General features: G+C 38.6%; 3 protein-coding genes across 4 annotated transcripts; all 3 read left to right on the forward strand.

Moving 5' to 3' along the window:
- Positions 1 to 379: 379 nt before the first annotated feature.
- On the forward strand, positions 380 to 11,277 carry fscn2b (fascin actin-bundling protein 2b, retinal). 2 transcript variants are annotated; one of them, XM_036571717.1, is made up of 5 exons: positions 380 to 1,199; positions 9,314 to 9,470; positions 9,717 to 9,838; positions 9,923 to 10,090; positions 10,857 to 11,277. In XM_036571717.1, exons 1-5 carry the CDS (start codon positions 380 to 382, stop codon positions 11,060 to 11,062), a joined length of 1,473 nt encoding a protein of 490 aa, XP_036427610.1. In that variant the 3' UTR covers positions 11,063 to 11,277. The 2 variants fall into 2 exon arrangements, with proteins under 2 accessions (XP_036427610.1, XP_036427609.1); XM_036571716.1 differs by having other exon boundaries at positions 9,717 to 10,090.
- Positions 11,278 to 12,572: 1,295 nt separating this feature from the next.
- birc5a (baculoviral IAP repeat containing 5a) lies at positions 12,573 to 16,270 on the forward strand. Its single transcript, XM_036572606.1, has 4 exons — positions 12,573 to 12,777; positions 12,925 to 13,034; positions 13,512 to 13,629; positions 15,639 to 16,270. The coding sequence occupies exons 1-4, from the start codon at positions 12,670 to 12,672 to the stop codon at positions 15,729 to 15,731; spliced, it is 429 nt and encodes a 142-aa protein (XP_036428499.1). The 5' UTR covers positions 12,573 to 12,669; the 3' UTR covers positions 15,732 to 16,270.
- Positions 16,271 to 17,387: 1,117 nt separating this feature from the next.
- tmem235b (transmembrane protein 235b) lies at positions 17,388 to 23,167 on the forward strand. The gene is made up of 4 exons (XM_036572605.1): positions 17,388 to 17,580; positions 17,814 to 17,873; positions 18,103 to 18,240; positions 22,913 to 23,167. Exons 1-4 carry the CDS (start codon positions 17,409 to 17,411, stop codon positions 23,146 to 23,148), a joined length of 606 nt encoding a protein of 201 aa, XP_036428498.1. The 5' UTR covers positions 17,388 to 17,408; the 3' UTR covers positions 23,149 to 23,167.
- The last annotated feature ends 1,881 nt before the right edge of the window (positions 23,168 to 25,048 follow it).

The raw sequence follows: 25,048 nt of genomic DNA on the forward strand, positions 1-25,048 counted from the left end.
TGAGGTGTTGAGTCCTGCTGATTTTAATCTGAGCTGATTAGGAAACAGAAGAAAAAAACCCAGAGCCTCAGCAAGCTCTCTGGGGAACAAGACAAGTGCAGTCTTTTTTTTACTTGGAGGAGAGGCCAAGGACCTGGGGAAAACACCAAAAGAACACTAAAATAACCAAGGACCCAACAAATAAGAAAAGATATTCATCAGAAGAAAGGCAGTTTAAAACAGACAACAGATAAATTAGGAGGCTTCAGTGGACTTCATCCTTTGAGAGTCATCTTTTTTGGAAGCAAATTAAACAGTAAGGCCAGATAACACTTCTGAGAGTTTTCTTCAGCTCTGCTCTTGCAGTCGTCTTCTACATTCACCTGAGTGGAATACGACAATGCCCACAAATGGCAATAGAGCCCTGAAGCTCCAGTTTGGGCTGATTAACTATGAGAACCGCTACCTGACGGCAGAAGCATTTGGATTCAAAGTGAACGCTTCAGCTCCAAGTCTCAAGAAGAAGCAGATCTGGACACTTGAGCAAGATGAGAAGGATGGCCAGGTAGTGTACCTACGCAGCCACCTGGGCCGCTACCTGGCCTCTGACAAAGATGGCAAGGTGAGCTGTGAGGCTGAGACACGAGACAACGACTGCAGGTTCTTAATAGTAGCTCAGTCAGATGGTCGCTGGGCCTTGCAGTCTGAGCCACACCTGCGGTTCTTTGGAGGGTCAGAGGACTACCTGTCCTGCTTTGCTCAGACCATTGGTGAGGCAGAGCTATGGGCTATGCACCTGGCCCTTCACCCACAAGCAAACTTGCTAAGCGTAGCCCGCAAGCGCTATGCCCACCTGTCTGCACCTGAGGGTGAAATAGCTGTGGACAGCAACATTCCATGGGGTGTTGATGCTCTTCTAACTCTGGTTTATGTGGATGGCAAATACTGCCTAAAGACCAGCGACAGCCGTTTCTTAAGTAATGATGGGAAACTGTCATTTGAAAATGGCCGTGGAACAGGATATACACTGGAACTGAAATCTGGCAAATTAGCCTTCAAGGACTGTGAGGGAAAGTACTTGAGCCCCATGGGACCAACAGGCACCCTACGTTCAGGACGCTGCTCCAAACCAGGCAAGGATGAGTTGTTTGATCTGGAGGAAAGCCATCCACAGGTGGTGTTTCAGGCCGCCAATAACAGATTTGTCTCAATCCGACAAGGTAAGTAAAGCTGGCTGCTTCCTAGTCTCCCCTACATAAATCTAAGATTAGAGGCAGTCTAGAGGTAGTATCAGAGCAGGTGATTTGGCTCAAGTCAGTCATTCATTTCCAGGAATTTCAAGCAAGTTTTATGAAGACCAGATGAAGTAGTCAAACAGAATATCCTTGATTGCTCTGCTAGGCTGTCTGTGATTTCTCAAATAGGCCTAGATCTACAAGACACTTTGAACCTGGTGATGTCATGACAAAGCTCTTCAGCTCTCTCCATATCCTTCACTCTCTTTGTCTTCTTATAGTAGTGTTGTGTAACAGACCTCATTACTGCTGCTTCTGTCACAATCAACTGATGCATATTGGGTAACCGAGACTAGAGAACTGCTGTGTGCTGCAGAGAAGGTTGGCGAACTATATGCTCTTTGTAATCCTGAGGTAATTTCGGTTCAAGGAGGGATCCCAGATGGGTTTTCACTTTCTCTGTCAAGTTTTGCGACTGCGGAAGTGTGACAGTTTTTGTTTGTTTTGTAAATCTGACTTCTCGATTTCAAACATAACCTTCAGCAAACGTGAACAACCCAGATGCAAATTAATTTAAATAAATGGGGGTATTGCACATAAAAGGTAAACAGGCAGATGTCAGATGTCTCTGACACAACAGTGTTTGTGTTTTATGCTATATTTGCCACACCACAACAAACGTCAGCTGTTACTAATGTCTAGTATGCACCAACTCTGTGAGGTACAGGATCACTGGTCACTAAACAATGAAAAAATATCAACTTTGTGAGGGAAGCTTACAATTAGTCTCATAGAAATTCAGAGTTGGTAATTTTCATGATTGGTACTCATGATTTAGGTAGATAGATTTTGCTAACTGTCAGGGTCCATCATCCAGCTACCCCAGAGGTGAACAGTAATTTAGGTTCATCACTCCAGAGAACACAGTTCCACTGCTCCACAGCCCAATGCTGGGGGACTTTATACCCCTCTAGCTGATTGGCATTAGGCATGGTGATCGTAAGTTGTGTAGCTGCTCCAGAGTGTGCCATTAGCAGTACTTTTCTGTGCAGATAATGTATGCACACGTGTGACAGCAGTAGGTACAACTGAAAGTAGCTGGATACTTTTGGACATATTGTGTATATCTTAGGCGTGAACCCTTCACTGCATGTTACAGGGAGTAATATTTGAGCTATTTTGGGAACTAAAAAATACTACAGTCACACTCACTATACTCAACTTCTTTGTCAACTGCATCTCTGCCTTTGTCAGGTTTTTGGACCGTCTATATGTCTTGGTCACATGGTGAAATGTCTCAGCTATTTTTGAAGTAGTTTTGGTTTTATGTGTATGGTGGGAAGATGGAAAGGATTTGTTTTTTCTCTGAAGAGCTTATTACAAAACATTGCAGTCAATTTGATGCAAAGTTAACATTGGCATACCGTCCTGATGTTGTTCCTAGAATGCCTTCTATCCAGAAAGAAAGTGGGAATAATTTTTTGACCTTTAGAACTGAAAAGACTCTTCACAATGTTCACTGATATACCCAAAACATATAGTTGTTGTCATTTCTGCCTATCAAAGATTGTTCCTTTAACTTCCCATTTAGAATGTTAATTGTTGGTGTCCTCTTGCAATATGCCATGTGATTTGTGTTTAGTTCTTTCATTTTTAGGAGAGATACTGCACCTGTCAGAGTTATTACATAATGTGAATAAGGAGCATCCTCATTGTTTGGCTGAAGCAAATACATGTAAGATATGTAAGATAAAGCAGAAAACACATTTATTTGAGGGGCCTTTGGAAAACAATGAATATCCTAACTTCTGGTGGGAGCTACTAAGTATCAACAGTTAGGAGGCCAGGTAGCTAATTAGCCAGTCAAGCAATTTAAGTTTTTACTTTAATAGTTGCATCAATTTAACAAAAAAGCCAAACTGTTAATCACAATTATTTACATGCAGTTAATTGCCAGCTAAGGCCTGAGGAATACGTTGCCACAGTAATACACAGCAAATGTTGCAGTTTCTTGTACTGTAATAATAGTGGAAAGCTGGTGAACAAAAGGCTCTGCTCATGAACTTGACCTTAGCAATATAATATACTGCAACTGTCTCTTCAGCTGCGCAGTGCTTTATTATTCGGCCAGATGCTGCTGTTTTATATTCGCTGGCTAAGTAAACTGATATCAAATGCACTGCATTTTTTTTTTCCATCTTGACCAGGCATCTAAGTTGAGTTGCTTGTTGCAGCGATAGTGTAATGTAAACCTTGCATGCTGCAATGGTTTCCACTGTCTCCAGCAGAGTGTTCCTGGTAAGCACTTTGAGCCACCTGCAGTAGATAAATTACTGGAGAAACTGATTGGCTTTGAATATGCACTGAAGGGAAGAGAAGCTGGGTCCGTAACAGATCCCGTTCTCTCCAATCCACTTCATGCACACACTCATACATTCTCACACGGCAATGCCCCCGCCTCCTTTTTTAGTCCTGAGATAAAAAGCAGGAAGAGGATGCTCATGGACACACACTGATACATGCACAAGCATGCACGTGCACACACACGCTCACACACACACACAGATCCAGACTCAGACACACACACAAGAGTGGTAAGGTGCGATAAATAATTGAGTGGACAGGGTCATTTCAATGATGGTGGAGTCTGCTTTCAGAAACACAAGCCTTCCGCTGCTTTTCTTTATCTGGGGACCGTGCAATGAGATGGACCACAATAGGGACGCAAATCAGAGAATCCGCAGGGAGGGCCGGTCTTCTGGGCCGACATGCAAAAACCCAATAAGGGAAGAAAGACAATGGACAGTGTGAAAGTGTACCACATTAGATAGAGCAAGAGAAGCTTTGGAGAGAAAGATCAAGTGCTAATGCAATGAGCAGAGACATAATACACTGATGGGATGGTAACGCTGGATAGTGCGCCAGTTTGATGCCTTCCTCGTATGATCATAAATCAAAAATGTTTACTCAGTCCCATGGAAGTGCCAGTGTCATGTCTATAGTTTACCCTCGAGCTGTCCAAATTGCTGTTATGATAGTCAAATTACATATGACCTTTATTGTTATTTTGTGCTCCCTGCCTTAAGACTCAACCGACCGACCACAATGCATTGACAGCTTCGTTTTAAAAATGTTATATGAGGCTGCAGGGAATATGGGTCAGGGGCATAAGCCAGGAATCAATTGTGAGGGCTGAGAATTGGACTTAATGGTCACAGTGCTCTGCTTATAGGCCTGCTTAAGAGAATCCTTAACTAAGAGTAGTGTTATGATCCTTAATGTTTACAGAATTGGTTTATGATAAAAAATGTACATCTGATAAATGAATGAATCAATAATCCAGTGCCTATTTGATTAAAGGCAGTTAAATATTTTACTCTTTTGTGATAATGAATTCTGAGTAACAAGTTCCCAAAATGTAATGGTGTATTTCTGCTCCTGAACTACTGACAATGAATTTGAATTCAGTCTCATGAAAAATGAGGCAGTGATGCATCACCAAAATTTAGATGTTTTGGTAGTGGGAGAGAAATAGAGGGAGAATGGTGCACAGCAGATGGAGTAGTTGTAGCTAATGAGAATGAAGCATCTCTCACCATCTACTGCATATTCATCCCATACAAAAAGCAATTAAGCTAAAGTAATTCTGCTAATGGATGCAGCAGTTCATTTCTCCCAGAGAGTAGCTGCATGATGAAGGGAGGCCAAGATGACTTCCGACAAGTCCTCCAATCAGCTCTGCAGGTCTGGGGTTCATTAAGCCCTGGGCGTCTCACTCCAGGATGCAACACAAGCTCAGATGATCTTGTAATCAATAATGAGAAGTGACATTGGATGGCAATTTTTCAAAATTGTTTCTCTGATCATTTGGATGACTTTGCTCGGATTGGGGACTTGTTAGCATGTATTGGATTGGCCGGGACAGGTTGGGAGTCAGATTAGGCTGCAGCAGGTACGGAGGAAGTGGGGGTTGCACTGGTTAAGGTGATGGGGAGCCAGTCCAAAACGAGAGCTTATCTTCTTATCTTATGGCATAGGCTCTAGTAGGCAGATCTGTTACCATGTCCTTCAGCACCTTCCAGTGTTGCTGGGCCATGCTGATCTGCCTGGAAAGTAAAAAAAAGAAGAGCCCAAACGATGAGACATGCGTGCGGTCTGTGTACACATCTAAGTCTGTGCACTTCTGTTTTCTCCTTTTTTTAAGAAAACATGAGAAATACAGAGACAAATCTATTAAAAAGAAAGCTAGTTTGATAATTGACTGTTGGTTAATGACAGTTTGTAAACCACAAGGGACAGTAGCTTCTGGTATTACATTACCATTTATAATTAATCTCTGAGAAAATTTCTTGATATGTTACCAATAGATGCTCTAGCAGTGGCCTGAGTGGTTGCATGTTGACGAACATCAGGAGCTAGATGTCGGTTCATTCTAGCTCTGCTCAGAATGTTTAAGTAAATAAAGCCCCATGTGTGTGGTCCACATTTGCATTGCTTGGTTTAATGGTGTAGGTGTCTGACAAGGCCAACATACACTGATCTACTTGCCCCAGTTTGCAGAGGGCCCTCTGCCTGTCTCTGTATCTCTGGGTACTGTTACATTCTCCAGAAATGGGTTAGTAAATTGAGAGGGAGTATTCTGTGATGGGCCTGAGGTCATGCTGAAGCGTGCAGGATTGAGCTCAGTGGTCATCACGTTGTGGAGGAGAACTGATCAAACGACTAGATAAGGGGAGAGTCCAGTCACAGCTGGGCTCTCTGTTTCTATCTGATGTGTAAAAGTAAAGCAGAATCAGACATGAAATTGGAAAATGAAGTGTAACGGGACACAGAGATGAAGGGCTGCAGTGAAATAATGCCTGATCAAAAAGTGAAAGAAAAAGCTTTTTATACTCTGTTATAAACTTTTTATACTCTGATATAATTGCAAACCTTTGTGTGTATGTACTCCAGTGGTAACTAAACAGTCCAGGTGCTTCTTGTGCTGTTAGAAAGGGTAAAATATAATCTTGACGGTAACATCCAGCAAGATATGCGAATAACAGATAAGATATACTGCTAGATGACAAATGCACAGAAACCCATATGCATACATACATGAAGCACAAGCGTAAAATTGTGAATTGTGAAAAACCATTCAATGGACGCTTGCAGGTTGTGCTGATAGTTCTGGTTTCTCTCTCAGCACGTCTCCAGCACCCTGCTGTGTCCCATCGAAAACACAGGCATCACTTTAGCCTTTTCTTTTCTTCTCTGCTCAGGGACTATGGTGGCAGAGCTGAAGGATTGTACATACGCCACTCAAAGCTGCTTATTGAGCCCCACGGTGCGGCTTTGCATTTCTCCACAGACAGAGCATTAGGAGTGCACAGAGAGAGAGGAGGGGAGGGGCAGGAGAGGAGGAAGGGTGACAGAATGGAGGAGGTAGGGGGGTAAGGTTCAGGATCTGGGCTGTTAAAGGATTAAGAAAATAATCAAGGGATATTTCTGGACGCATCCACTTTAGGCCTGAGCAACTCCAATCTGTCTGGGGCATTTTGAATGATGCCAATTGTTTTACAACAGAATTAAAGGACAAAAGCATCGTGGAAACAAGGACTTGGGTTTATTTAGCTTTTAGGTCCATTTGAGAAGGTAAAGGTCTGTATTTATGTGTGATGAAGTGTTGGGGTAGAAGATATGAATTTATATATTTTCATGAAACTGCCTGAACAGTAATGATATACAGTATAACGTACAACATATACAACATACCCAAAGTATTATGCCACTACTGCTGATACTTAATAATAATAATAATAATAATAATAATAAGACCCTTTATGCCTTGTTAGTTCATGTTCTTAGTCATATGTAATAGGAATTTCACTGATATTTCAGTTTTTTTATTCAGTTGTTAAGACATAAACAGAGTAATTTAGAGTGGTTTGAAATTCTCCATTCTAGAGAGACTTACTGAGTCAGAACTGTTCACAGTGCGTGATAGGAACCATACATCAGAATAGTGTAATGTTTACCTCACACAAAGCTGTTATATGAAATGGCTATGAGTATCACTGCTTGATACCCCAGACACTTTTTAAAAACCTTGTGATAAGGTTTTGGCCTAAAACGTATATTTAAACTATGTTCATGGTGTAATGGTACATGCATGTCCCCAAAGAAAACTTTCTTTAACTTTTTTTCAGATTTACCACCACTTTAGCATTATCAACATTACAAAAAACTCTGAAGACACATGTAGATTCACTGGTCATTTTCGATTAGTAAATAAAATGGCTATATTTGCATTGTAGACATTGTGACTTCTGGTTCCCATCACCACCACTGTAAAGAAACTGCATTTCTCCACAATACAGCATTTCACATCAAACCACTCTGAATGACTTTGATTTGAATGACTTTAGATTTTTTGAGAGATTTTTTTTTGAAATCTCAAAAAATATTAGAATTCCCATTAAAGCATGATTCATCCTATCATGTCAGACAAATTTATTGCTGTCCTGCAATATTTAAGTGTAATGGCTTTTGTCTGCCTCTAAATGATGTAAGTTTTGATTATATCATCATGAACCAGCAGGCAGGGGAAATAATATTTAACAATAATGTCATAGTTCACCTACCCCTCCCACAACCCTCACCTATCATCGAGCAAAATGCTCAACTAGCTCAAAAACCCACCCTAATACTGTATTTAACTCCACATTACACCTCCGTATAGAAAGAAACTGCATCATGATTTCCAATTCACAATGAGTTTAAGTTGTTTGAGCTGTTATTTTTACCTCCCACCATTAGAACAAAGGCACCTTAAACATCTTCTAAAGTAGTTTTGAGCAGGCTTTGGTTTAACGGTAGTGGTTATGCCCTTCATACTTCTGCATAATAATTGACACACATTATAAATTCATCCCCTTCTTCATGTTGAACTTCAGTGTGCTCCTTTCTTTTTAGGAATGCACTTATTCTCCATGTGCCTAAACTAACTTGGACAAATTAAGTCCTAATATTTTTTGTCTCATTAACTGGTGTTAGATTGCGAAACAAAATCCATAAGCTGTCTAACCCACAGTTTTATACAGCAGCATAAAAAAACATTTTAGTTCCAGCATAATACTATTAACATTCTCTTGCTGTAAATGAGACCCTGAATGGGATAAACAATGAGCTGTGTATATAAGCATATGTATTTTTACATGTTTTCATGTTCCTGAGAATCATCCGTAGCTAGAAACAGAGCAGGATGTAGCAAAGCATCAACACAAATGCCACGTATGAAGGTTTTATCAGGGTGATAGAAAATTTAATCACACTGAAATATCTTGAATACTAACATCCAATGGCAATATTGGAGTGGGAGCATACTTCATAACTGATATTTCATATACTTAGCGTAACACTTTGTAGCAAAGAAATTGGGAGATGCAAGTCCAAATAAAGTACACTCTTGAAAATGAGTGATGCCTTAAAAGAGCCTGTTCTGGTTCATTATTTCTAAATGAGATGTGCGATTATGAATAAGTTAGAGAATGTTATTTTTTGTATGTAACTAATTTCACATTATCAGTGATGTTTTTTTTTTTTTTTCCAAATCACTATAGATCACTCATAATTAAATATGGTCTAGGTGATTTAGCAAAGCTGTTTTGCTCAGATGATGTGGCATGTGTTGTGGGTTTTATGTAAACATCATTTTATTAATTTAGATTTCTGTTTCTGTCAGAACTATTCTGTGTATTTTACTGTATTGTATTTTATTAACTTAGATGATGATCGTTTTAATCATACAGTTCAGAAGATACTGATTCAGGTTAATGCTGAAGGTCCATTACAGCAGGTTAATCAGATCAACTTCTTTAGAATAAAAAACTGTAGAATAGGTCAAGAGGGATAAAAAAAACAAAATGAGGTTTGTATTTAAAAGCCATTAATGTGTCATTGCTATTGTATTTGAAATTATATTTACATGTCACAGGTAGGACCATTTTTTCAAAGCTACGTTTGCTTAAACTGCTACTGTGTAAGGATTTGTCTGTGTAAAAGAAAGACAACCCATATGTAAAGTGTTTTTCACATGTTTTCTATTTGTCTCCCCACAGGAGTGAGTATCTCTGCGAATCAGGATGATGAAACAGACATGGAGACGTTTCAAATGGAGATTGACAAAGACAGCAAAAAGTGTAAGTTCAGGACAAATGAAGGCAACTACTGGACGCTTGTAGCTCATGGAGGCATCCAGTCCACAGCCACAGAAGTGTAAGTATGATGCAACTTTTGAAGACTCCTGTTGTTACTACGAGTGCCAGTAACTCCTGTTTCCCAATAAATACTATTCATGTGATACTACTGGAGGATAGTTATGAGGGCCAGTTGGAGCTTATAGTTGTCCTATTATTATGTTTTCCACTTAAATACCCTGATGTATGGATTTAATACATTTTTAATTAATGTCTCATAAATATCATAAGATAAAGAGTGTATCTGTCTCTTCTTTGTGTGCAGAGGTGCCAACACCATGTTTGACATTGTATGGCTTGGACAAAGGGTGGCGCTACGAGCCAGCAATGGAAAATATGTTTGCACCAAGAAGAATGGACAGCTGGCTGCAGTCAGCGACTCAATAGGTGAGTGCTGGTGTTTACAGAAATTAACCTGTAGAAGATCTGCTTGGTCTGTTAGTCTGATTGATATAACTTTGAATTTTACAGGGGAGGATGAGCAACTGATTCTGAAGTTGATCAACAGGCCCATCCTAATCTTACGAGGGGAGAATGGCTATGTGTGCCACCACAAGAACTCTAACACACTGGACGCCAACCGCTCAGTTTATGACATCTTCACATTACAGTTCAGTGATGGGGCATATCATATTAAAGGTGAATTTTGTTTATTTATGAAAATAGTGATGTCTGAATGTCTGGTTTCCCAGACATGCACTAACCCTAGTCTTGGACTAAATTGCAGTATCAATGGTGATTCATGATTAAATGTTCATCTTAGTGTAGGTTTACTAAACTAGCACTAACAGTGTAAACTGTTTATCTCAAGGTAGTTGGTACTGTTTGCCAATTCTGCTAGTCAGTAAAGTTATAAGAGAGCATTTTTTGGATAATTTGGATAATATTAAGGGGAATTCTCCTTGTTTTTCAAAATATTTGCATAATTAAACTATTAAGAAACAGTGTCAATCAGGGTGGTTTGATGTAAAAAGTGCCATTCCAGATAACATTTTAGCCTAAAGTTTAATTTTAAAAGTCAAATCATGACACAGAGGTACATGCAGAATATTGTAAGGCAAATATTCCCTCCCAAAAAATATTTTTTGTATTTATTACTATTTTACCATAATCAGCATTACATTTAAAAACTTAAAAGGCATGTATAGGTTCACATGCCATCTTGAATAGTAAATGAAGTGGCTATGTTTGTATTGTAGACATGGTGACCTTATCACCACTATTGTAAAGAAATCTGACTCATAACTTTTTCTACAATACACCATTTCACATCAAACAATGATTTGTTTATATCTAAATGACTGAATTATGCAAGAATTTAGAAAAAAATCAGTGGAATTGTCCAAGCGATTACCTGAAAATTAATGCCAAATGTCCAGGTTTGATAGATGTGCTTGTCCTGCAGGTGCAGGAGGAAAGTTCTGGTATGTGTCCAGCAATGGCATGGTGTGTTCTGATGGAGATACACCTGAAGACTTCTGCTTTGAGTTCTTAGAACACGGCCGAATTGGAATAAGGGGCAAGAATGGCAAGTATCTGCGTGGAGACCAAGGGGGCACGCTGAAATGCGATGGAGCGAATGCAGATAGCTCATCTCTCTGGGAATATTGACACCTAGTGGACATTTTGGAACCTTTCATTCTCCTGCCACCTGAAACTTTTGGACTTACTGTGGGAGAAGAAGGGGATGTGGTATGTTTGAGGATGGATGTTTGGAAATCAAGCACAAAATGTGTGGATAAAATATAGATGTTTCCCTTTTCAGTCAACATTACGTTTTTGTGTTGATATTCTGAGTAACCATAGGCTAAGGGCTACTATCACAAATTTTAGACTTTTTGCCTATTTGAATAGTAAACCTAGAGCAAGGACAGCATACACTTACATACACATGTCTCTCCTTACGTTTCATAATAAGTCTTAGATGTAAAATGTATCAAGTTCATCAATGTGGGTTTCGCAATACACTAACATATTCATTTTACATTCATTTATGTACAATTTACCCTTTTGTGTTGTTCATGTTTAGCACTACCTAACAGTCACTGCTCAAAAGTGTTCCTCTTTTACACGACACAACCTTACAAAATCCAGAGCCACTACAATATTCTGTCAGTGGGCCTTAACCAACACTTTCAACTATGTTACATCTTTTTTCCCTATATTGCTTCTTTTGCCTTTTCCCTTTTTACTCTTTCCAATACTAATGTACACAACAGACAAGTGTTATTTCATGTGCTGAAGTTACACAGTGCTGCATGTGTAATATCTTCAGTAAAAGAAATTATGGTGTGTGGGACTTAGAGAAAGAAGGAACGTTTTCATTAGGGGGTTATCATTATTTCTCCAGAAAATGAAGCCTCATCATACACATATTGCTACTGAAGAAACTCATCTACCATAGAAACCATTTTCACTGTTACCATTCAGCAACAAACTGTTTCTCTTTTTTTCCAGATTCATGCAATTTGTCTTTGTTTTCCTTCTAAATAGGTTTTGAAAGCAATAAAAAATCATCTGTCTGAGATTTTAGAGTGAATTTCACTAGTGTTCAAGACAACGAGACAACCAGGCAACATAATGTAGCTTGAAAATTGATTCTGAAAGTGTAATTTTGTAAGACCTGTTGTCATTAAGATGTGAACTTCAGATTGCTTTTTCCATTAAAATATTCTCAGTCAAATATTATTTAACTATTTCTTGGTTTGTTAGGAGATTTTGATAACAAATTGCTCTTGCATCCCCATGATGTGGGCATCAAAGACCACAGCTATCAGGAAAGTATGAATTTGTACAGCATTTAAAGAGTTGTTTGCAAGGATGTTCTGGTAGCTGAACTCATGAGGTGCTTAGTCAGTTGTCTTTCTCTTTTGTGAACTTTTTCATTTTTTTCATTTCATCCTTTCACGATGTAGGCCTCTAATAGACTGTATTGCCAGTTTGATAACTCAGTGAGACATAAATGGTGACATTTCAGATTTTTATCTGCCCAAAATGTCTTAAATAGTAAAGAAATGTCTTGCATTAAATGTATCACTTGATGAATCAACCCACAGCAGCTCCACAAGATGGCGCTGTTTCTCCGGAATGAGCGCATGCGTGTCAAATCTCTTAACCAATCAGATCGCCGCTGGGAAATTTAAAGTTCAACAGCCAGTAGTGTGACCTGCTCAGTGTAACTTGCTTCTGTGAAAAGACAAAAGACTTAGACTTTCAACATGGATTTTGCTAACGACGGCCACACCAAGATGTATTTCTATGAAAACAGACTGTTAACTTTCGTTGGCTGGCCGTTTGAGGAGGGCTGCGGTTGTACCCCTGAGAACGTAAGTAACACGACCAAAACAATTAGCTTTAGCTAACTAGCTCGGACTGTAGGCCTTACATATGGAGCTCAGAAACGGGATTTTGTTGCCGGCGTCTCTGTTCATGGTGAGCGTTTTGCTAATGGCTAACTAAAATACTTGTTGTAGATGGCTAAAGCTGGATTCATTCACACACCGTCTGGAAACAGCCCTGACGTAGCGCAGTGCTTCTTTTGTCTGAAAGAGCTGGAGGGCTGGGAGCCTGAAGACGACCCTGAGTGAGTCTTTACAAGAGCTGTGGCCTATTAGAGCTGCTCAATATGACAATAACGTGATCGTGATAAATTGTCACAATATTTCACAGTACGCTTTTCTGAGTACGGCGTGTGTATCAGTACTTAAACACTTTCCTATTGAATGTTTGATTACAATTTGATTTGGTTTTGTGTAGTACAGTGTGAAATGTGAGATCTAAATAATTGTATTTTAGTAATTAAATGTGGCTCCACTTTGTCTGCTCTGGTTTACCTGATGTCAGAAATATAGAAATATTGTGATGTGTTTGTGTAAAGTGTTTGATGAAAACGTTTAATGTTTTAATGCTGTTACTGTTAAGCTATCTGGTAGTTACCATGAGAATCTGCTGAGAAGGTTTAAACAATATATTACTTGAAGTTCATAATTAACAATACTCTACATGTAGATTGGTCATTTAAATCATGTCTGACAGTTTAACATGCTTTTCTTTAATATAGAAAGGAGCACAAAGCACATTCTCCCACCTGCAACTTCATCACCATGAAAAAGTCAGTGGAGGATCTGACTGTGGAGGAATTTCTCAGACTTGAGAAAGAGAGACAGAAATTTGTGATTGTAAGTATGAGCGAACAACTAAACCCCCTCTGCTGCATCTACACTGGGTGTGAGTCAAGTTCTTTGCCTTTTTTAGATTTAACTGGGAAGGGACATTCACTAGACTTGTGTACATTAGCTGGGCATGAGCAGGTCCTGAGGCAAGGGTTCACTTTTGTGTCTTCCAAGGATTCCATCTGGTGCGTTTGCTAAGAGTCCTTTCAGTACATTGGCTATATTAATTTAAAAAGTGCGTACAGAGATGAACAAGAAACTGTAAGAATGACTGAAACTCAGAAGGACAAGTGGATGGCAGAGTGTGTCTGTAGAGAGGAACAACAGTGAAAGGATTAATTTATAAAAGTGAAAGAAATTAGTTTTACTCATTTAGTCTACAGCTGTTGGTACTAGGTTACTGCCTGTATACATCCTCGTAATCCTCAAATGGTTGGTTCTTCAGATTGATCAGGAATATTTTTGAAAAGGATTCTAAATAGCACCGAAAAGGGGTCTTCTGTTCTATTGTCACAAGCTTGACATTGTAACATTTAGCAGAACAATTTTTCATGCTGAATAGGAACATTTTTACATAGGTTCTTTATAGAACCATATACATCAAGTGAAGTCAAAGGTGTATGTGTGTGTGAGAGATATATATTATAATTATAGCTAGCTAGCACTTTTTACAACAGGCGTTGTCACAAAGCAGCTTTACAGAAAAATCCGGGTCCAAGCTCCCATGAGCAAGCTGATGGTGACAGTGCCAAGGAACAACTCCCAGCAGAAGAAGCAATGGCCATGATTAAGTAGTTCAAGTCTGTGCAGCAGCAGTATCATCAGGAGGGTCAGTGCAGGTGAAGTTTGCACAGTGTTGTACAGCTGGAAGCTCCATGGTGGTCAAACTGGTCCAGAATGCTGGCGAGCAGTGGGCACCCGATCAAGGCAGATGAAGCGACAGCATCAGACCACACAGGATGGGCAGTTATTCAGCTCGGCAGAGAAAGACACAGGCAGTTAGTTCTGTTAAGAGAGACTGATTACAGTTCAGTGTTACGAGTACAGCAGAGACTCCGGCAGGTCTGAATATTACAGCCTAACTAAAAGGGAGAGACATGAGGGCTCCCTGAGGTCTCGGCACCCCTCCGCTCCACCGTCAGCAAACTTAAGTGAAAGCATGAGAGCAGCAGGATGACAGCACCAACACTCCCAGTTAACCATAATACTCTGTCTATGAACCCTCAAATCTGCTTTTTTTATGTAATGGGAAAAACTAATTACCAGAGGCTTGACTAGGCTAGTAACCTACTTGTATAGACTTAAAGACTGAGGTCCCAAACATATGCATCATTTATCAATCTGAAGAACCATTTTGCCCTTTTTTTTTTTTAAAGAAAAATCAAAATGAAGCAGCACAAGTGCCATAGCCAAAATTGTTTTTCACAAAGAACATTTGTTCTTTGGTTCACCTTAGTAAACACTTTCCAACTTATTCACATGACAGCACAATTCACATTCCTTTACTGTAACAAGCTTATTATGTGCATACATTTTAAAACTCTGAGATTTAAGTTGTTCTATAACCAACATGAAGTGACCATTTATGTTAACTAGCAAGTAACTTTAGATAAATATGTACTATAACTGTATTTTTCTAAACTGCTGTAGTACAGAATCATGTGCATGCTGGAAAGCTTCATGCATGTATGAATGTATGTAGAATCGAACTGACCCAAAGTACCTCCCTGAGAAAACTTCTGTTAACTTATCTAGCTAACTAGATAGCTTTCATGACCCCCTTGAATCAAAGGAAAATGGAAAATTAAATGTTTGCCAAAAAATATGAAAGTACTTTCAAATATGTTTGCCAGCATAAAAAATAAAAAGGCGTATAATTGTTGTGTGTATGCTTATTTCCTTTAGTTTAAGTTTTGTTGGAGTTTTGGCAGCACTACATTTAATATTATTTATGAATTGGAAGCAAGTCATGAAATGAAATGAAATTAAGTAACTTTTTTTTTTAATAATTTTAGAAAAAGACATGCAAACAAGCCATTGATAAATTTGAAGAGGCTGTGAAGTTGAAAAGAGGCCAGATCATCCAGACAGCAATGGGTGAAGAATGAAGATGGACACAGAGACTACCTCATGACTTTTTTGTGTTTCCTTTGCTGGTTTAGACATGTATATACTTGGAGTGGATTATGTATATATGTATGTATGTATGTATTAATGTATCAACTGCAACCTATGTGGCAGTCTTGAGAAAATGATGTTTAGCTGAACCATGTACAGACTTCTCCTTGGGGTAGCCAAGTGCTATCAGTAAATTAAATCAGAGTTGCTGATGGGGGGGACTAAACAGATGCAATGGCTGGAGCACATATAGGGGAGGTGGAACCAAACCCATGTTTTTCTTTAAGACTTCATTAAAAAGTCAACATTTCTTTTTGTATGGATGTTTTATGACACTGTATTATTTGTATTTGTTCAAGTGTTAGTGCTTTTACAAGCAAAACGCTATTGTTGCCCAGGTAGAAATCTATGAACAGCTTCCTCAGGTGGACAATGACTTCTGCATGTGCTGTATGTCCAACAGTACCTGTAAACGAGCTGGACCCTGGGCTGTTGTGTTCAATTAACATTTTTGTTACCACTCTTCAACTGTTGGTACCAGGCTGCTGTCTGTCCCCTTTGGGCTTTTGAGGAATATACTGGAATAAACTATATTTTAAGTGCAAATCATTATAATCCTGTGATATGATGTGGTGATATTAATGGGGTGGATAGTGGGGGCATTATTTCTGAAATACATTGATAATTTCTATATAACGTTAATGTTCAGACTGCAGGTAAAGACTTCTGCATGTGCTGTATATCCAACAGCACCAGCAAATGAGCTGTGGTGTTTAGCTTTCTTCTTACTGGTATTAAGACCTTTTTATTCCTAGAACCTAAAACTACCAGTGAAAATACCTTTGTCTGTGACTTTTGCAAAAGCTGCCTATATTGTATTGCAGTGTAATTGACTTTAAAGTAACTATTGTACAGATGATTTAGTTTTGTTCTGGTCTTTCACCAAATCTCTTGAAATAAATAATTTCTTAGGCATTGCATAGCTCTCTGACCCAAAGTAGGGCAAAGTAGTAGAAGCAATGCTTCCTATTTCCTCCTTTGCAGTAAGTTTCTGTTGAATAAGTCTGCATGTCCGTGGTGGATTAAGGTTTTATGTAATTGTTTTACATTTCATGTAAATGCTAGTGTTTTGTTGAGCTTATGTTAAGGTTATTGCATTATTATTACAGTTTTTATTACAGTTACATACTGCAGTACTCTAAAAGCTTTTGACTCGTCACTAGATTTCTAAGGTATTGTTCATCTAATAACAACCCTGCTGGAAAAAAAACATAGAAACCAAGTGCTTCTTGCTTTTGCTTGTTAACACAGGAAACGAGAGGAAACTGACGGTGTTAAACTGTAATAACTGGTTTGTTGTGTTACATAACGTCGTATTAGAAATACAGTGTGTTGTGGAGTGTGTCACAGGATGCTGTGCGTTAAGGCGCGCTGGAGTGAGGGAGCGCGCAGTGCTGGAGGAACGTCTTTGGTGCGAATAGTCGTCGTGAACGTCTTTGCTGGCACCGTGGGACACTTTCTTCAGTCGCTGCCAGTAATAAACGCGGGAGGGGGCACCTGAGTGCACTTCGTTTTTGTCGCGCGTTATTGGATGTGAATGGCAAGTAGTAGAAGTTTGCTGCTTGGGTAGTTCTGTGTCGCAGTACGTGGCAGATTCGCGGCTCGACATGAAGGTTGGATTTGGCTCTGTGGTTGTCACCGCTGGAGTGAACGGCATCCTCAGCTTCTGCTTCCTAGCGCTCGCAATTGGAACTGAGTACTGGTACATTATAGACGACTCGCGCACGAATCTCACGGAGCCGGAGCACGTGCATTCCGGATTTTGGGGAGTGAGTGATGGTATGGCAAGGATTTTGTTTTCTTTATATAGATCTGAAAGTGTCTACTTGATACCTGTTTTCTAAAAGTGGGCTGATGTTATGTCCTTTGTTTAATGTTACCTGCTTGATGAATATTTCCTGATAGTATTTTGATGTTATAGCTTATGGAAGGTAAAACATACTGTAACTGTATATTGTAAAATGTAATCTGCTGATTTTTGTTTGCTGATTTCTTGATGTCTTTGACTGTAGATGTACAGCCCTTCTCAGAAGCTCCACCTAACCTTTCAGAATCAGCAAAACACATGCAAAGTAAGTCCATTATGATACTTGACTCTGTATAAAGCAGTTACAATTTCAGCTCTTTTCAAATCACATGGCTTTATACAGAAACAACGTCACACAAACTTGCTTCTCCTCAGTCTGCACTGCTGATCATAGCACAGTGAACTTTACTCACTTTGTCTGCACTTTTGTGTTTGCAGTCGACATGAACATCACCCTGAAACTAATTGGTTGTAATTCAACTTCCTCCATGCAGACATGCACAATGTGATAGCCATTCTGCTGCCTCTGAGTCTGGTGCTCTTAGTGTTTGGAGGAATATGTGGTCTGGTCAGCTCTCTGGCCCGGAGTAGAGCTCTCCTCATGGGTGCTGCCTCCTATTTTCTCCTTTGCAGTAAGTTTCAGCCACCTAAGTCTGCATGTCCATGTTGGATTATGGTTTTGTTGTGTAATTGTTTTACATTTCATTTTATTGCAGTTATAACACTATTACATTATTATAGCAGTTATTTATTGCGTTGTTACGTTATTACAGTACTCTAAAGCCCTTAAAATCTGGCACTAGATTTCTAAGGTGACGGTCGTCTGTTTTCTAATTGCAACACATTTCCGGACTCTCTTTATGAGCATTGTGCTTTTGCTTATGAACACACAGGAAACAAGAGAGGAAATTGTCAGTCTTAAAATTTGAGAATAATTGCTTTACTGATGTGTGTTTTGGGACTGATGTTATTACAGCACATTATCTTATAATACATAAGGGAGAAATTAATTTACAGTTTACTTTATTGCATTTTTGCTCGTCAAAAATGTTAGCAGTATCACAGACAGTGAAGGAAAAGAGTATCGGGGGAGAGATGGGAAGTGAGTATAAACCTTTAGGATGTTTCTGTAATTATCTCATCTAATGTTTAATGTCCAGAAATCACTAAATCTTCTGCCTGTGAACTGAATGCAGCTGTGGGTAGTAACAGACTACATGTCATCACAACCATCTGCAAACCTCTCCACGAGGTCACCCAGTCTTGCAGTTACCATTCTGTATCTGGTTTTAATGAATTATTAATTAACTACGTTAAATCTGTTGTGCTGAATGTGGAATTGAACAAGTCTGAGGTACATCGAGAAGTGGAACCAAACATCTCGTAAGACATCAGTAACCTTTTTTAAAAACAAGGATGTCTTTTAACCGTATGTTATTAATAATGCATTATTCATATTTATTCCAAAGATATAGTGTTTTTTATGGCCCAGTTTAAGATCATCATCTTAACTGGTCGAGAGAGTGTTCAGTGTGATGCTGGCTCTACCATTTAAGAATTATCTTTGTACTAAGTTGCTTTTGGGAAATCCAGCCCAGATAAAGAATTTTAAACAGTCTTTCTTACTTCATGATTTACCAGTAATATTATTATGTCTTTGGGGGAGAAAGGGGATGGGATATAAGGGCTGTATCTTCAGATGGTCTGAACTTTGAACAGACGAGATGGGAAAGTTCAGAAGTTGACCAGTAGGTGTACAGAAACGACTTTACTTTTCAGAAAAAAAAAATCAGAATCAGATTAGATTCCAGTTTTTAAGTACTGTGAAGGTGTTTTTTAATGGAGCAGCACGGTACAACACGGTACGATTTCTAAGCCAAACCTAGGACTGTCCGTACCTTGGGTCAGGTACCTGTGTCCTCTCTGGTTCAGTACGCTTGGTACCCAGGAAAGATGTATGGTAAGGTTCACTCGGCAGTGGAAATAACAACAAAAGGTGTTATCACAGATTTTTAACTGTACTGTACCATCCTGCACTGCCCAGAGTAAAAACAGCATAAAAGATTGATACTGGTTACATTTTTAATTACTTATAACAGATCACATTTCTTATGTAATATATTAAACACTGACAAATGTGACTAAATTATTGATTAGTAAGACATATATTAATCTACATATTTGAAAATGTTCTTAATGACTGGTCAGATTCCTCATGTACAGTATAATATCCACAGCCCCTTTTAGGTCTAGATTCTGGTCAGTATCAGTATGACTTAGCAGAACAACTTGAGAAAAGAATAGAGATACAGTGAGTTTGCTGTTGAATAACAGCGTTTCAAGGCCTGTGTCCTTCCAGTTGGCACCCAAAAGCTTAAGCCACACATAAAGGTCTCCTTGTCTTGATATAAAAGAAACAGCCAGCAAATAATTCTTTACACTTATCACAGTGGTAATGAGGGGCACATGGGATGTGTTTAACACTGTTAAAGCTATTAAATCTTCTCTCACTCTGTTTCCTGAGGTCTACTATATTACTTCACTTCTCAAATACAATCCAAAACAAGACCAGGAGTAAAATGTCCATGGCTAAATGAAGTCTTCATCACATTTGAGTCTAATTCAACATGGAGAAAACTGGATGTAGACAACCCCTATGTTAAGTCAACATTGGTCATTTTACCTTTTATCCATGAGAAAGTCCACCTTTGTAAACAGAAAACCACAAGAAGATCTTGATTACAAAAGGCAAACCCACAATAGGCCATCTTTGAGTGTTCATAAGCACAAATCTCCATCTCCCACTGACCATGTGAGAGGTGCACACACCACAAGCTTCATTCTGAGGCTCTCTCTATTGTTCTTGAAATGTTAGGCCATAATTGATCGCCACAAGAGCGCAGAAAACAGTGAAAAAGGTAGAGAATGCTTCACCACAGGAAATTTGTTATATTTCGCTCATGCCCAGCAATCATTTTAAATCAAAGGTCTCAGAGGCACAAAAGTCATCAGTATTTCAAAAGGAGGATATTATTGCTTGTTAATGTCAAGTACATGATGTTTTGGATCAGATCTTTCTAAAAGTTTATAAAAGATTTTCCTGCCTCCTCATATCTAGCTGTGATTTAAGTATGAAAACATGGTCTGCCTAGCTGTATGTATGGCACATCAATTCCAAATTCAATCTGTTTGCTCCTGCATCATTACTACATTTGCTAATTAGAGCTTGCATTATTTTCACTCTTTATTGCCTCTTAAGTTTATGGCTCATGTGAAAATCTAGTCTCATTTTGTCAGAGTTTAACTAGATATGGGTTCCGCTGCTCCAGTTCCACAGTGGCATGCTCTAATGGTGATTTGGTTATAATGCCTGCTGTAGGAGATTGAGAGCACCTTTGGGTGCTTTAGTGATGGGCCAATATGAACTCTGCCTACATCAGTGCGGCTGATGTGTTCTGTTGATTCAATGGCGTAGTAAACTTAAAGGCCTTTTTTGTAGCTATGAGCTTTTAGACCTTTTGTATTGATGAGAAAAGTACTCAGTCACTTGGCGAGTCAGCGTTTTGGTTCTGTGATGCAGCTTACCAGTAGGATCTAGTAGTTCATCTCCTGAGTGCTATTATAGAGTACACTGCGATTACGATTGGCACATTGGCATGCACTGGATAGGATTTATATTGTTTTTTTGGCTAATGCTTGCATTGTGTGAGTCAACTTGAGAACATAATTAGGTAGACTTGAAAGAGAGTGAGTAAAATTTATCTCTGTAGTCATGTGGTCCAGTACAGCTGTAAAAGGTGAGTTATAGTCATCTAAATCAGATGCTGAGCATTCAAAGGGCCAGCAATACAGCTCATCTGAGTCAGCTGCACGTCCTTCAAAAAACCTTTGAGGTGTGTTTGAAGTTCTTCACAATACTGTTCAGATTTGCCAGACCCTCTATTTTTCTTTTTATTTTCATTTTTTCATGATACTAATCTCAACCTTTTTACTAAAAAAATGAAATATGGAACATGTATTTAATTTATAAGGCATTTACATACAAAACACAATGAAAAGTGCAATGCAGAATAAGCATTTTATTAGCTGATATTAAATGTTTCTTTGTATTGGAAATACTTCACTTTGTCATGGCCACTTTATACTGCTTTGTACTGCTGTCTGCTTGTTAATGTTCTTGTAATTAAATGAGGTTACTGTTATCAAGCAGCTCAAGGACTAAAAACTGAATGTACATACAGGGATACATTTATGTCAAGAGCTAAGACCCTGACACTGATGGGAAATTTTGCATAATTAAGAATCCCTACCAAAGATTTCTGCATAATTAAATCGTTAGAATGATTAAAAAAACAAAACAAAAAAGGTCAGTACAGGTTGCCGGTTTTGCTAGTCAGTAAAGCTATAATATTGTATTTGAACATTTTTTGGATAACATTATTTAAGGGCAATTCCACCTTTTTTTCAAAATTACTGTATAATTAACCCCTTAAAATACCAGGTTTATTACAAAATAAGGCTTATTATTGAGTAACTACAGGGACCTCAGTGCAAATTGGCTACGCTATTCTTAGGATATAGAAGTATGTAGTAAAACTTTGGGCCAAAGTTGGGACCTGGCCATATAGAGGGATAAACCATTAAGATGTTAGCAAACTCATTCAGAGTGGTTTGATGTCAAAATTGTTCACAGCGGTGGCAATGGGTACCAGATGTGTACCAGAAGTTTAACGCCTTTAAAAGCCAAGTCGCAGTTATTACATGAAATTATTACAAATACGTTGCCTAAAGACTGAGACAATGTTTTACAATACTTTTGAGAGAAGGTTTTTGCCAAATGTATTTCTATTTAGTCATGGCAGAGAGGTACAGACAGTGAATAAAATGGCTGTTTGTGTTGTAGACATTGCAAACCCTGTTTCCGATCACCACCACTGTAAAGAAATCAGAGTTGGTAAGTTTCTCTACAATGCACCATTTCACATCAAACCACTCTGAATGAATTGTTGACATCTCTGCAGAAAATGTGAACATTTTAAAAGTGTATATTGCATATAATTCATTGCTATGTGGACAGTATTCTTTTATGTATTCTACACACTTCAACATCATGGTTGAGAGTGGCTGGCAAAATATGCTGTACATAACAGACGGGCTGCAGTCAGTAACTGTATACCTACAAGTGCACCTAAATGGTAGGTGTAGCAGATAAAGTGGCCCATGAGTGTAAGTAAAAATATGGAAACTATATTAAATGCATACTCTATATTGCTGAATTGTGTGTGTGTGTGTGTTCATTGTCAGGTCTACTCACACTCTCTGGTGTAAGTCTGTACATCAGCTATTCCCAGCAGGCTCTGGAGGAAACGGAGAAGAGGATGGGGCCGGAGCAGATGGCTCTGGTTCACACATCGTTCGGTTGGTCAATGGGCATGGCCTGGCTCTCTTTCTTCCTGGAAGTGATAACTGGTCTTCTCCTGCTGCTTGCTGCCAGGATGGCCCAATTAACCCAGTACCAGGAGACTGTGGCCCCCATATAAGACACGTATGTCTCCAGTCCAAAGCACTGGTATTTTAAGGTAATTACTAAATGTAATTGTTTGCCAAGTTGAAAATCAATAGTGCTTGTGTTGGCATACTTTGTCCCAGTATTTCTCTTATCAAATCAGCAGTTTCTAAATGCTGTACGTTACTTATACCCATGCTACAGCCTTTGTTGTATCCAATAAATGTTTCCTGTAATTACCAAATTATTCTTTATTATAGAAGAAAAGGGAGGTCGTTGGACCTAAAAAAAAAATCAAGCTTCTATTCATGATCACTGTAATATTATTTTTGTTTAACTCACCTTGGAGAGATATGAACATTGTTGTGGTGGTTATTTCATGTTTTTTTTTAGAATAAAACCTTTAAAAAACATAAGTACTTGTGTTTTGGATGTTTATTGTTAAGGGAAAGGTTGTATTTCTAAAGAAATCAAGTGGTTATTAGCTGGAGCCAATATATTATAAACAGGAGGACTGAAAATTTTAATTGTTCTCTTCTTTTACTTCACCTTCACCCAAATCAATGTACTTTTCTAGTAAACTTTTCCCCTCAAATCATCACTGTATCTCTTCGCCTATTTTAATTTTTTGTACATGCTTGATTGCCCATGTACTTTTAGGCCAATTAAGCAAAGTCAAGTTTACAAACATAGAGGTCTTTATAGAGATGTGAGGGACAGTATAAGTTAGAATCTTAGATTATTATGGTATGTACTGAAAAAAAAAAACATTGGGGCAAAGATTTACCAAAAACCTACATATTTTCATCCCAAGTGCATGCAATTAGGAGAGAGAAGCTTCGTTAAAAGCTTGCCTACAGAATTACAACACAATGAGAGTGAATTGGGCCACGATCTAGGCTACAGTTAGGCTCAGTACTCTTGCATAATTAAATGGTAATGATATTGCTATTCTTATCCATTGATTAGTTATAAGGCAGTTGTAACTTTTAGAAAAACGAATCAATCTTTCCTTTTAGTTGGCATGTACAGTGTTTAGCTACTGCTGCCTGACCTTATGTATTGAAGAGCTAATTACATGTCAGGGCACACTATTGAACATCAACTAATTGCAAAGGATACAAAATGGTTTCACTGATATAAATACACATGCTTGCAATTGGTTTAGCTTCAAATATGTAGGAAGTAATTGCACCTATTTATAGAGCAAGAGATAATTATTAACATGTGTCTAAGTTGTCAACTATTAGAACCCATGGGGAACATTGTTGCTATGGGCAACTATTGATTAGACCATCAAAGTTAACTCAAAGCCAAGTTTTATATGCACAGGAGACAAATTAGAAATAAAACAAAGTATACAATTCAATACTGCTATGGACAATTTATTCATAAAATTTAATTATCTCAGACACGCTCACTGTGCTGTTGTAAAACACCTCTAATGCTGCTGGATCAGAAGGATCTAAGTTATGTGCTGTGACTAGCATGTGGTCCTGGGCTCCTCTTGAGATGCAGCACAGCAAATACAATCTCATCCTGGTCGTCATGACGATCCATCTTTGTAATGAGCATGTTACGCGCTTATGGGACACTATTACATAAACCCTGGTGACAAAGTCAATTACTCCAAATACAGAAACGCCTCCTAAAGTGTGTCGCGGGTCTCTTAATCATTTATGCCTGGAGATTTAGAGACACTGCAAGAATTTATTTTGATTCTTAATCTGGACATACATACAAGTTTTTCATATCTTTATTGGTTTACATAATGCAATAAATGAGAATTACTGGCCTCAAATCATATTGTTCCATTCACTAATGTTTTCTCTCTTATGTTTGTTACACTATAAACTGATAAACTGCAATATAGAGTTAATTATAAATCACGTCACAGTATGGTCTGACTATACTGTGCATATCATCAGTACTTA

The sequence above is a fragment of the Colossoma macropomum genome, unplaced genomic scaffold (assembly GCF_904425465.1).
Source record: "Colossoma macropomum unplaced genomic scaffold, Colossoma_macropomum, whole genome shotgun sequence".
NCBI classification, from domain to species: domain Eukaryota; kingdom Metazoa; phylum Chordata; class Actinopteri; order Characiformes; family Serrasalmidae; genus Colossoma; species Colossoma macropomum.

Excerpts from the sequence above, each read along its gene's own strand:
- fscn2b (XM_036571716.1), top strand. The coding sequence starts at position 380 with ATGCCCACAAATGGCAATAGAGCCCTGAAGCTCCAGTTTGGGCTGATT. Across the intron at positions 1,200-9,313 it reads ATTTGTCTCAATCCGACAAG|GAGTGAGTATCTCTGCGAAT; the intron begins GTAAGTAAAGCT and ends GTCTCCCCACAG. Across the intron at positions 9,471-9,716 it reads CAGTCCACAGCCACAGAAGT|AGGTGCCAACACCATGTTTG; the intron begins GTAAGTATGATG and ends CTTTGTGTGCAG.
- birc5a (XM_036572606.1), top strand. The coding sequence starts at position 12,670 with ATGGATTTTGCTAACGACGGCCACACCAAGATGTATTTCTATGAAAAC. Across the intron at positions 12,778-12,924 it reads GCGGTTGTACCCCTGAGAAC|ATGGCTAAAGCTGGATTCAT; the intron begins GTAAGTAACACG and ends TACTTGTTGTAG. Across the intron at positions 13,630-15,638 it reads AGAGACAGAAATTTGTGATT|AAAAAGACATGCAAACAAGC; the intron begins GTAAGTATGAGC and ends TAATAATTTTAG.
- tmem235b (XM_036572605.1), top strand. The coding sequence starts at position 17,409 with ATGAAGGTTGGATTTGGCTCTGTGGTTGTCACCGCTGGAGTGAACGGC. Across the intron at positions 17,874-18,102 it reads ATCAGCAAAACACATGCAAA|ACATGCACAATGTGATAGCC; the intron begins GTAAGTCCATTA and ends TCCTCCATGCAG. Across the intron at positions 18,241-22,912 it reads CTCCTATTTTCTCCTTTGCA|GTCTACTCACACTCTCTGGT; the intron begins GTAAGTTTCAGC and ends GTTCATTGTCAG.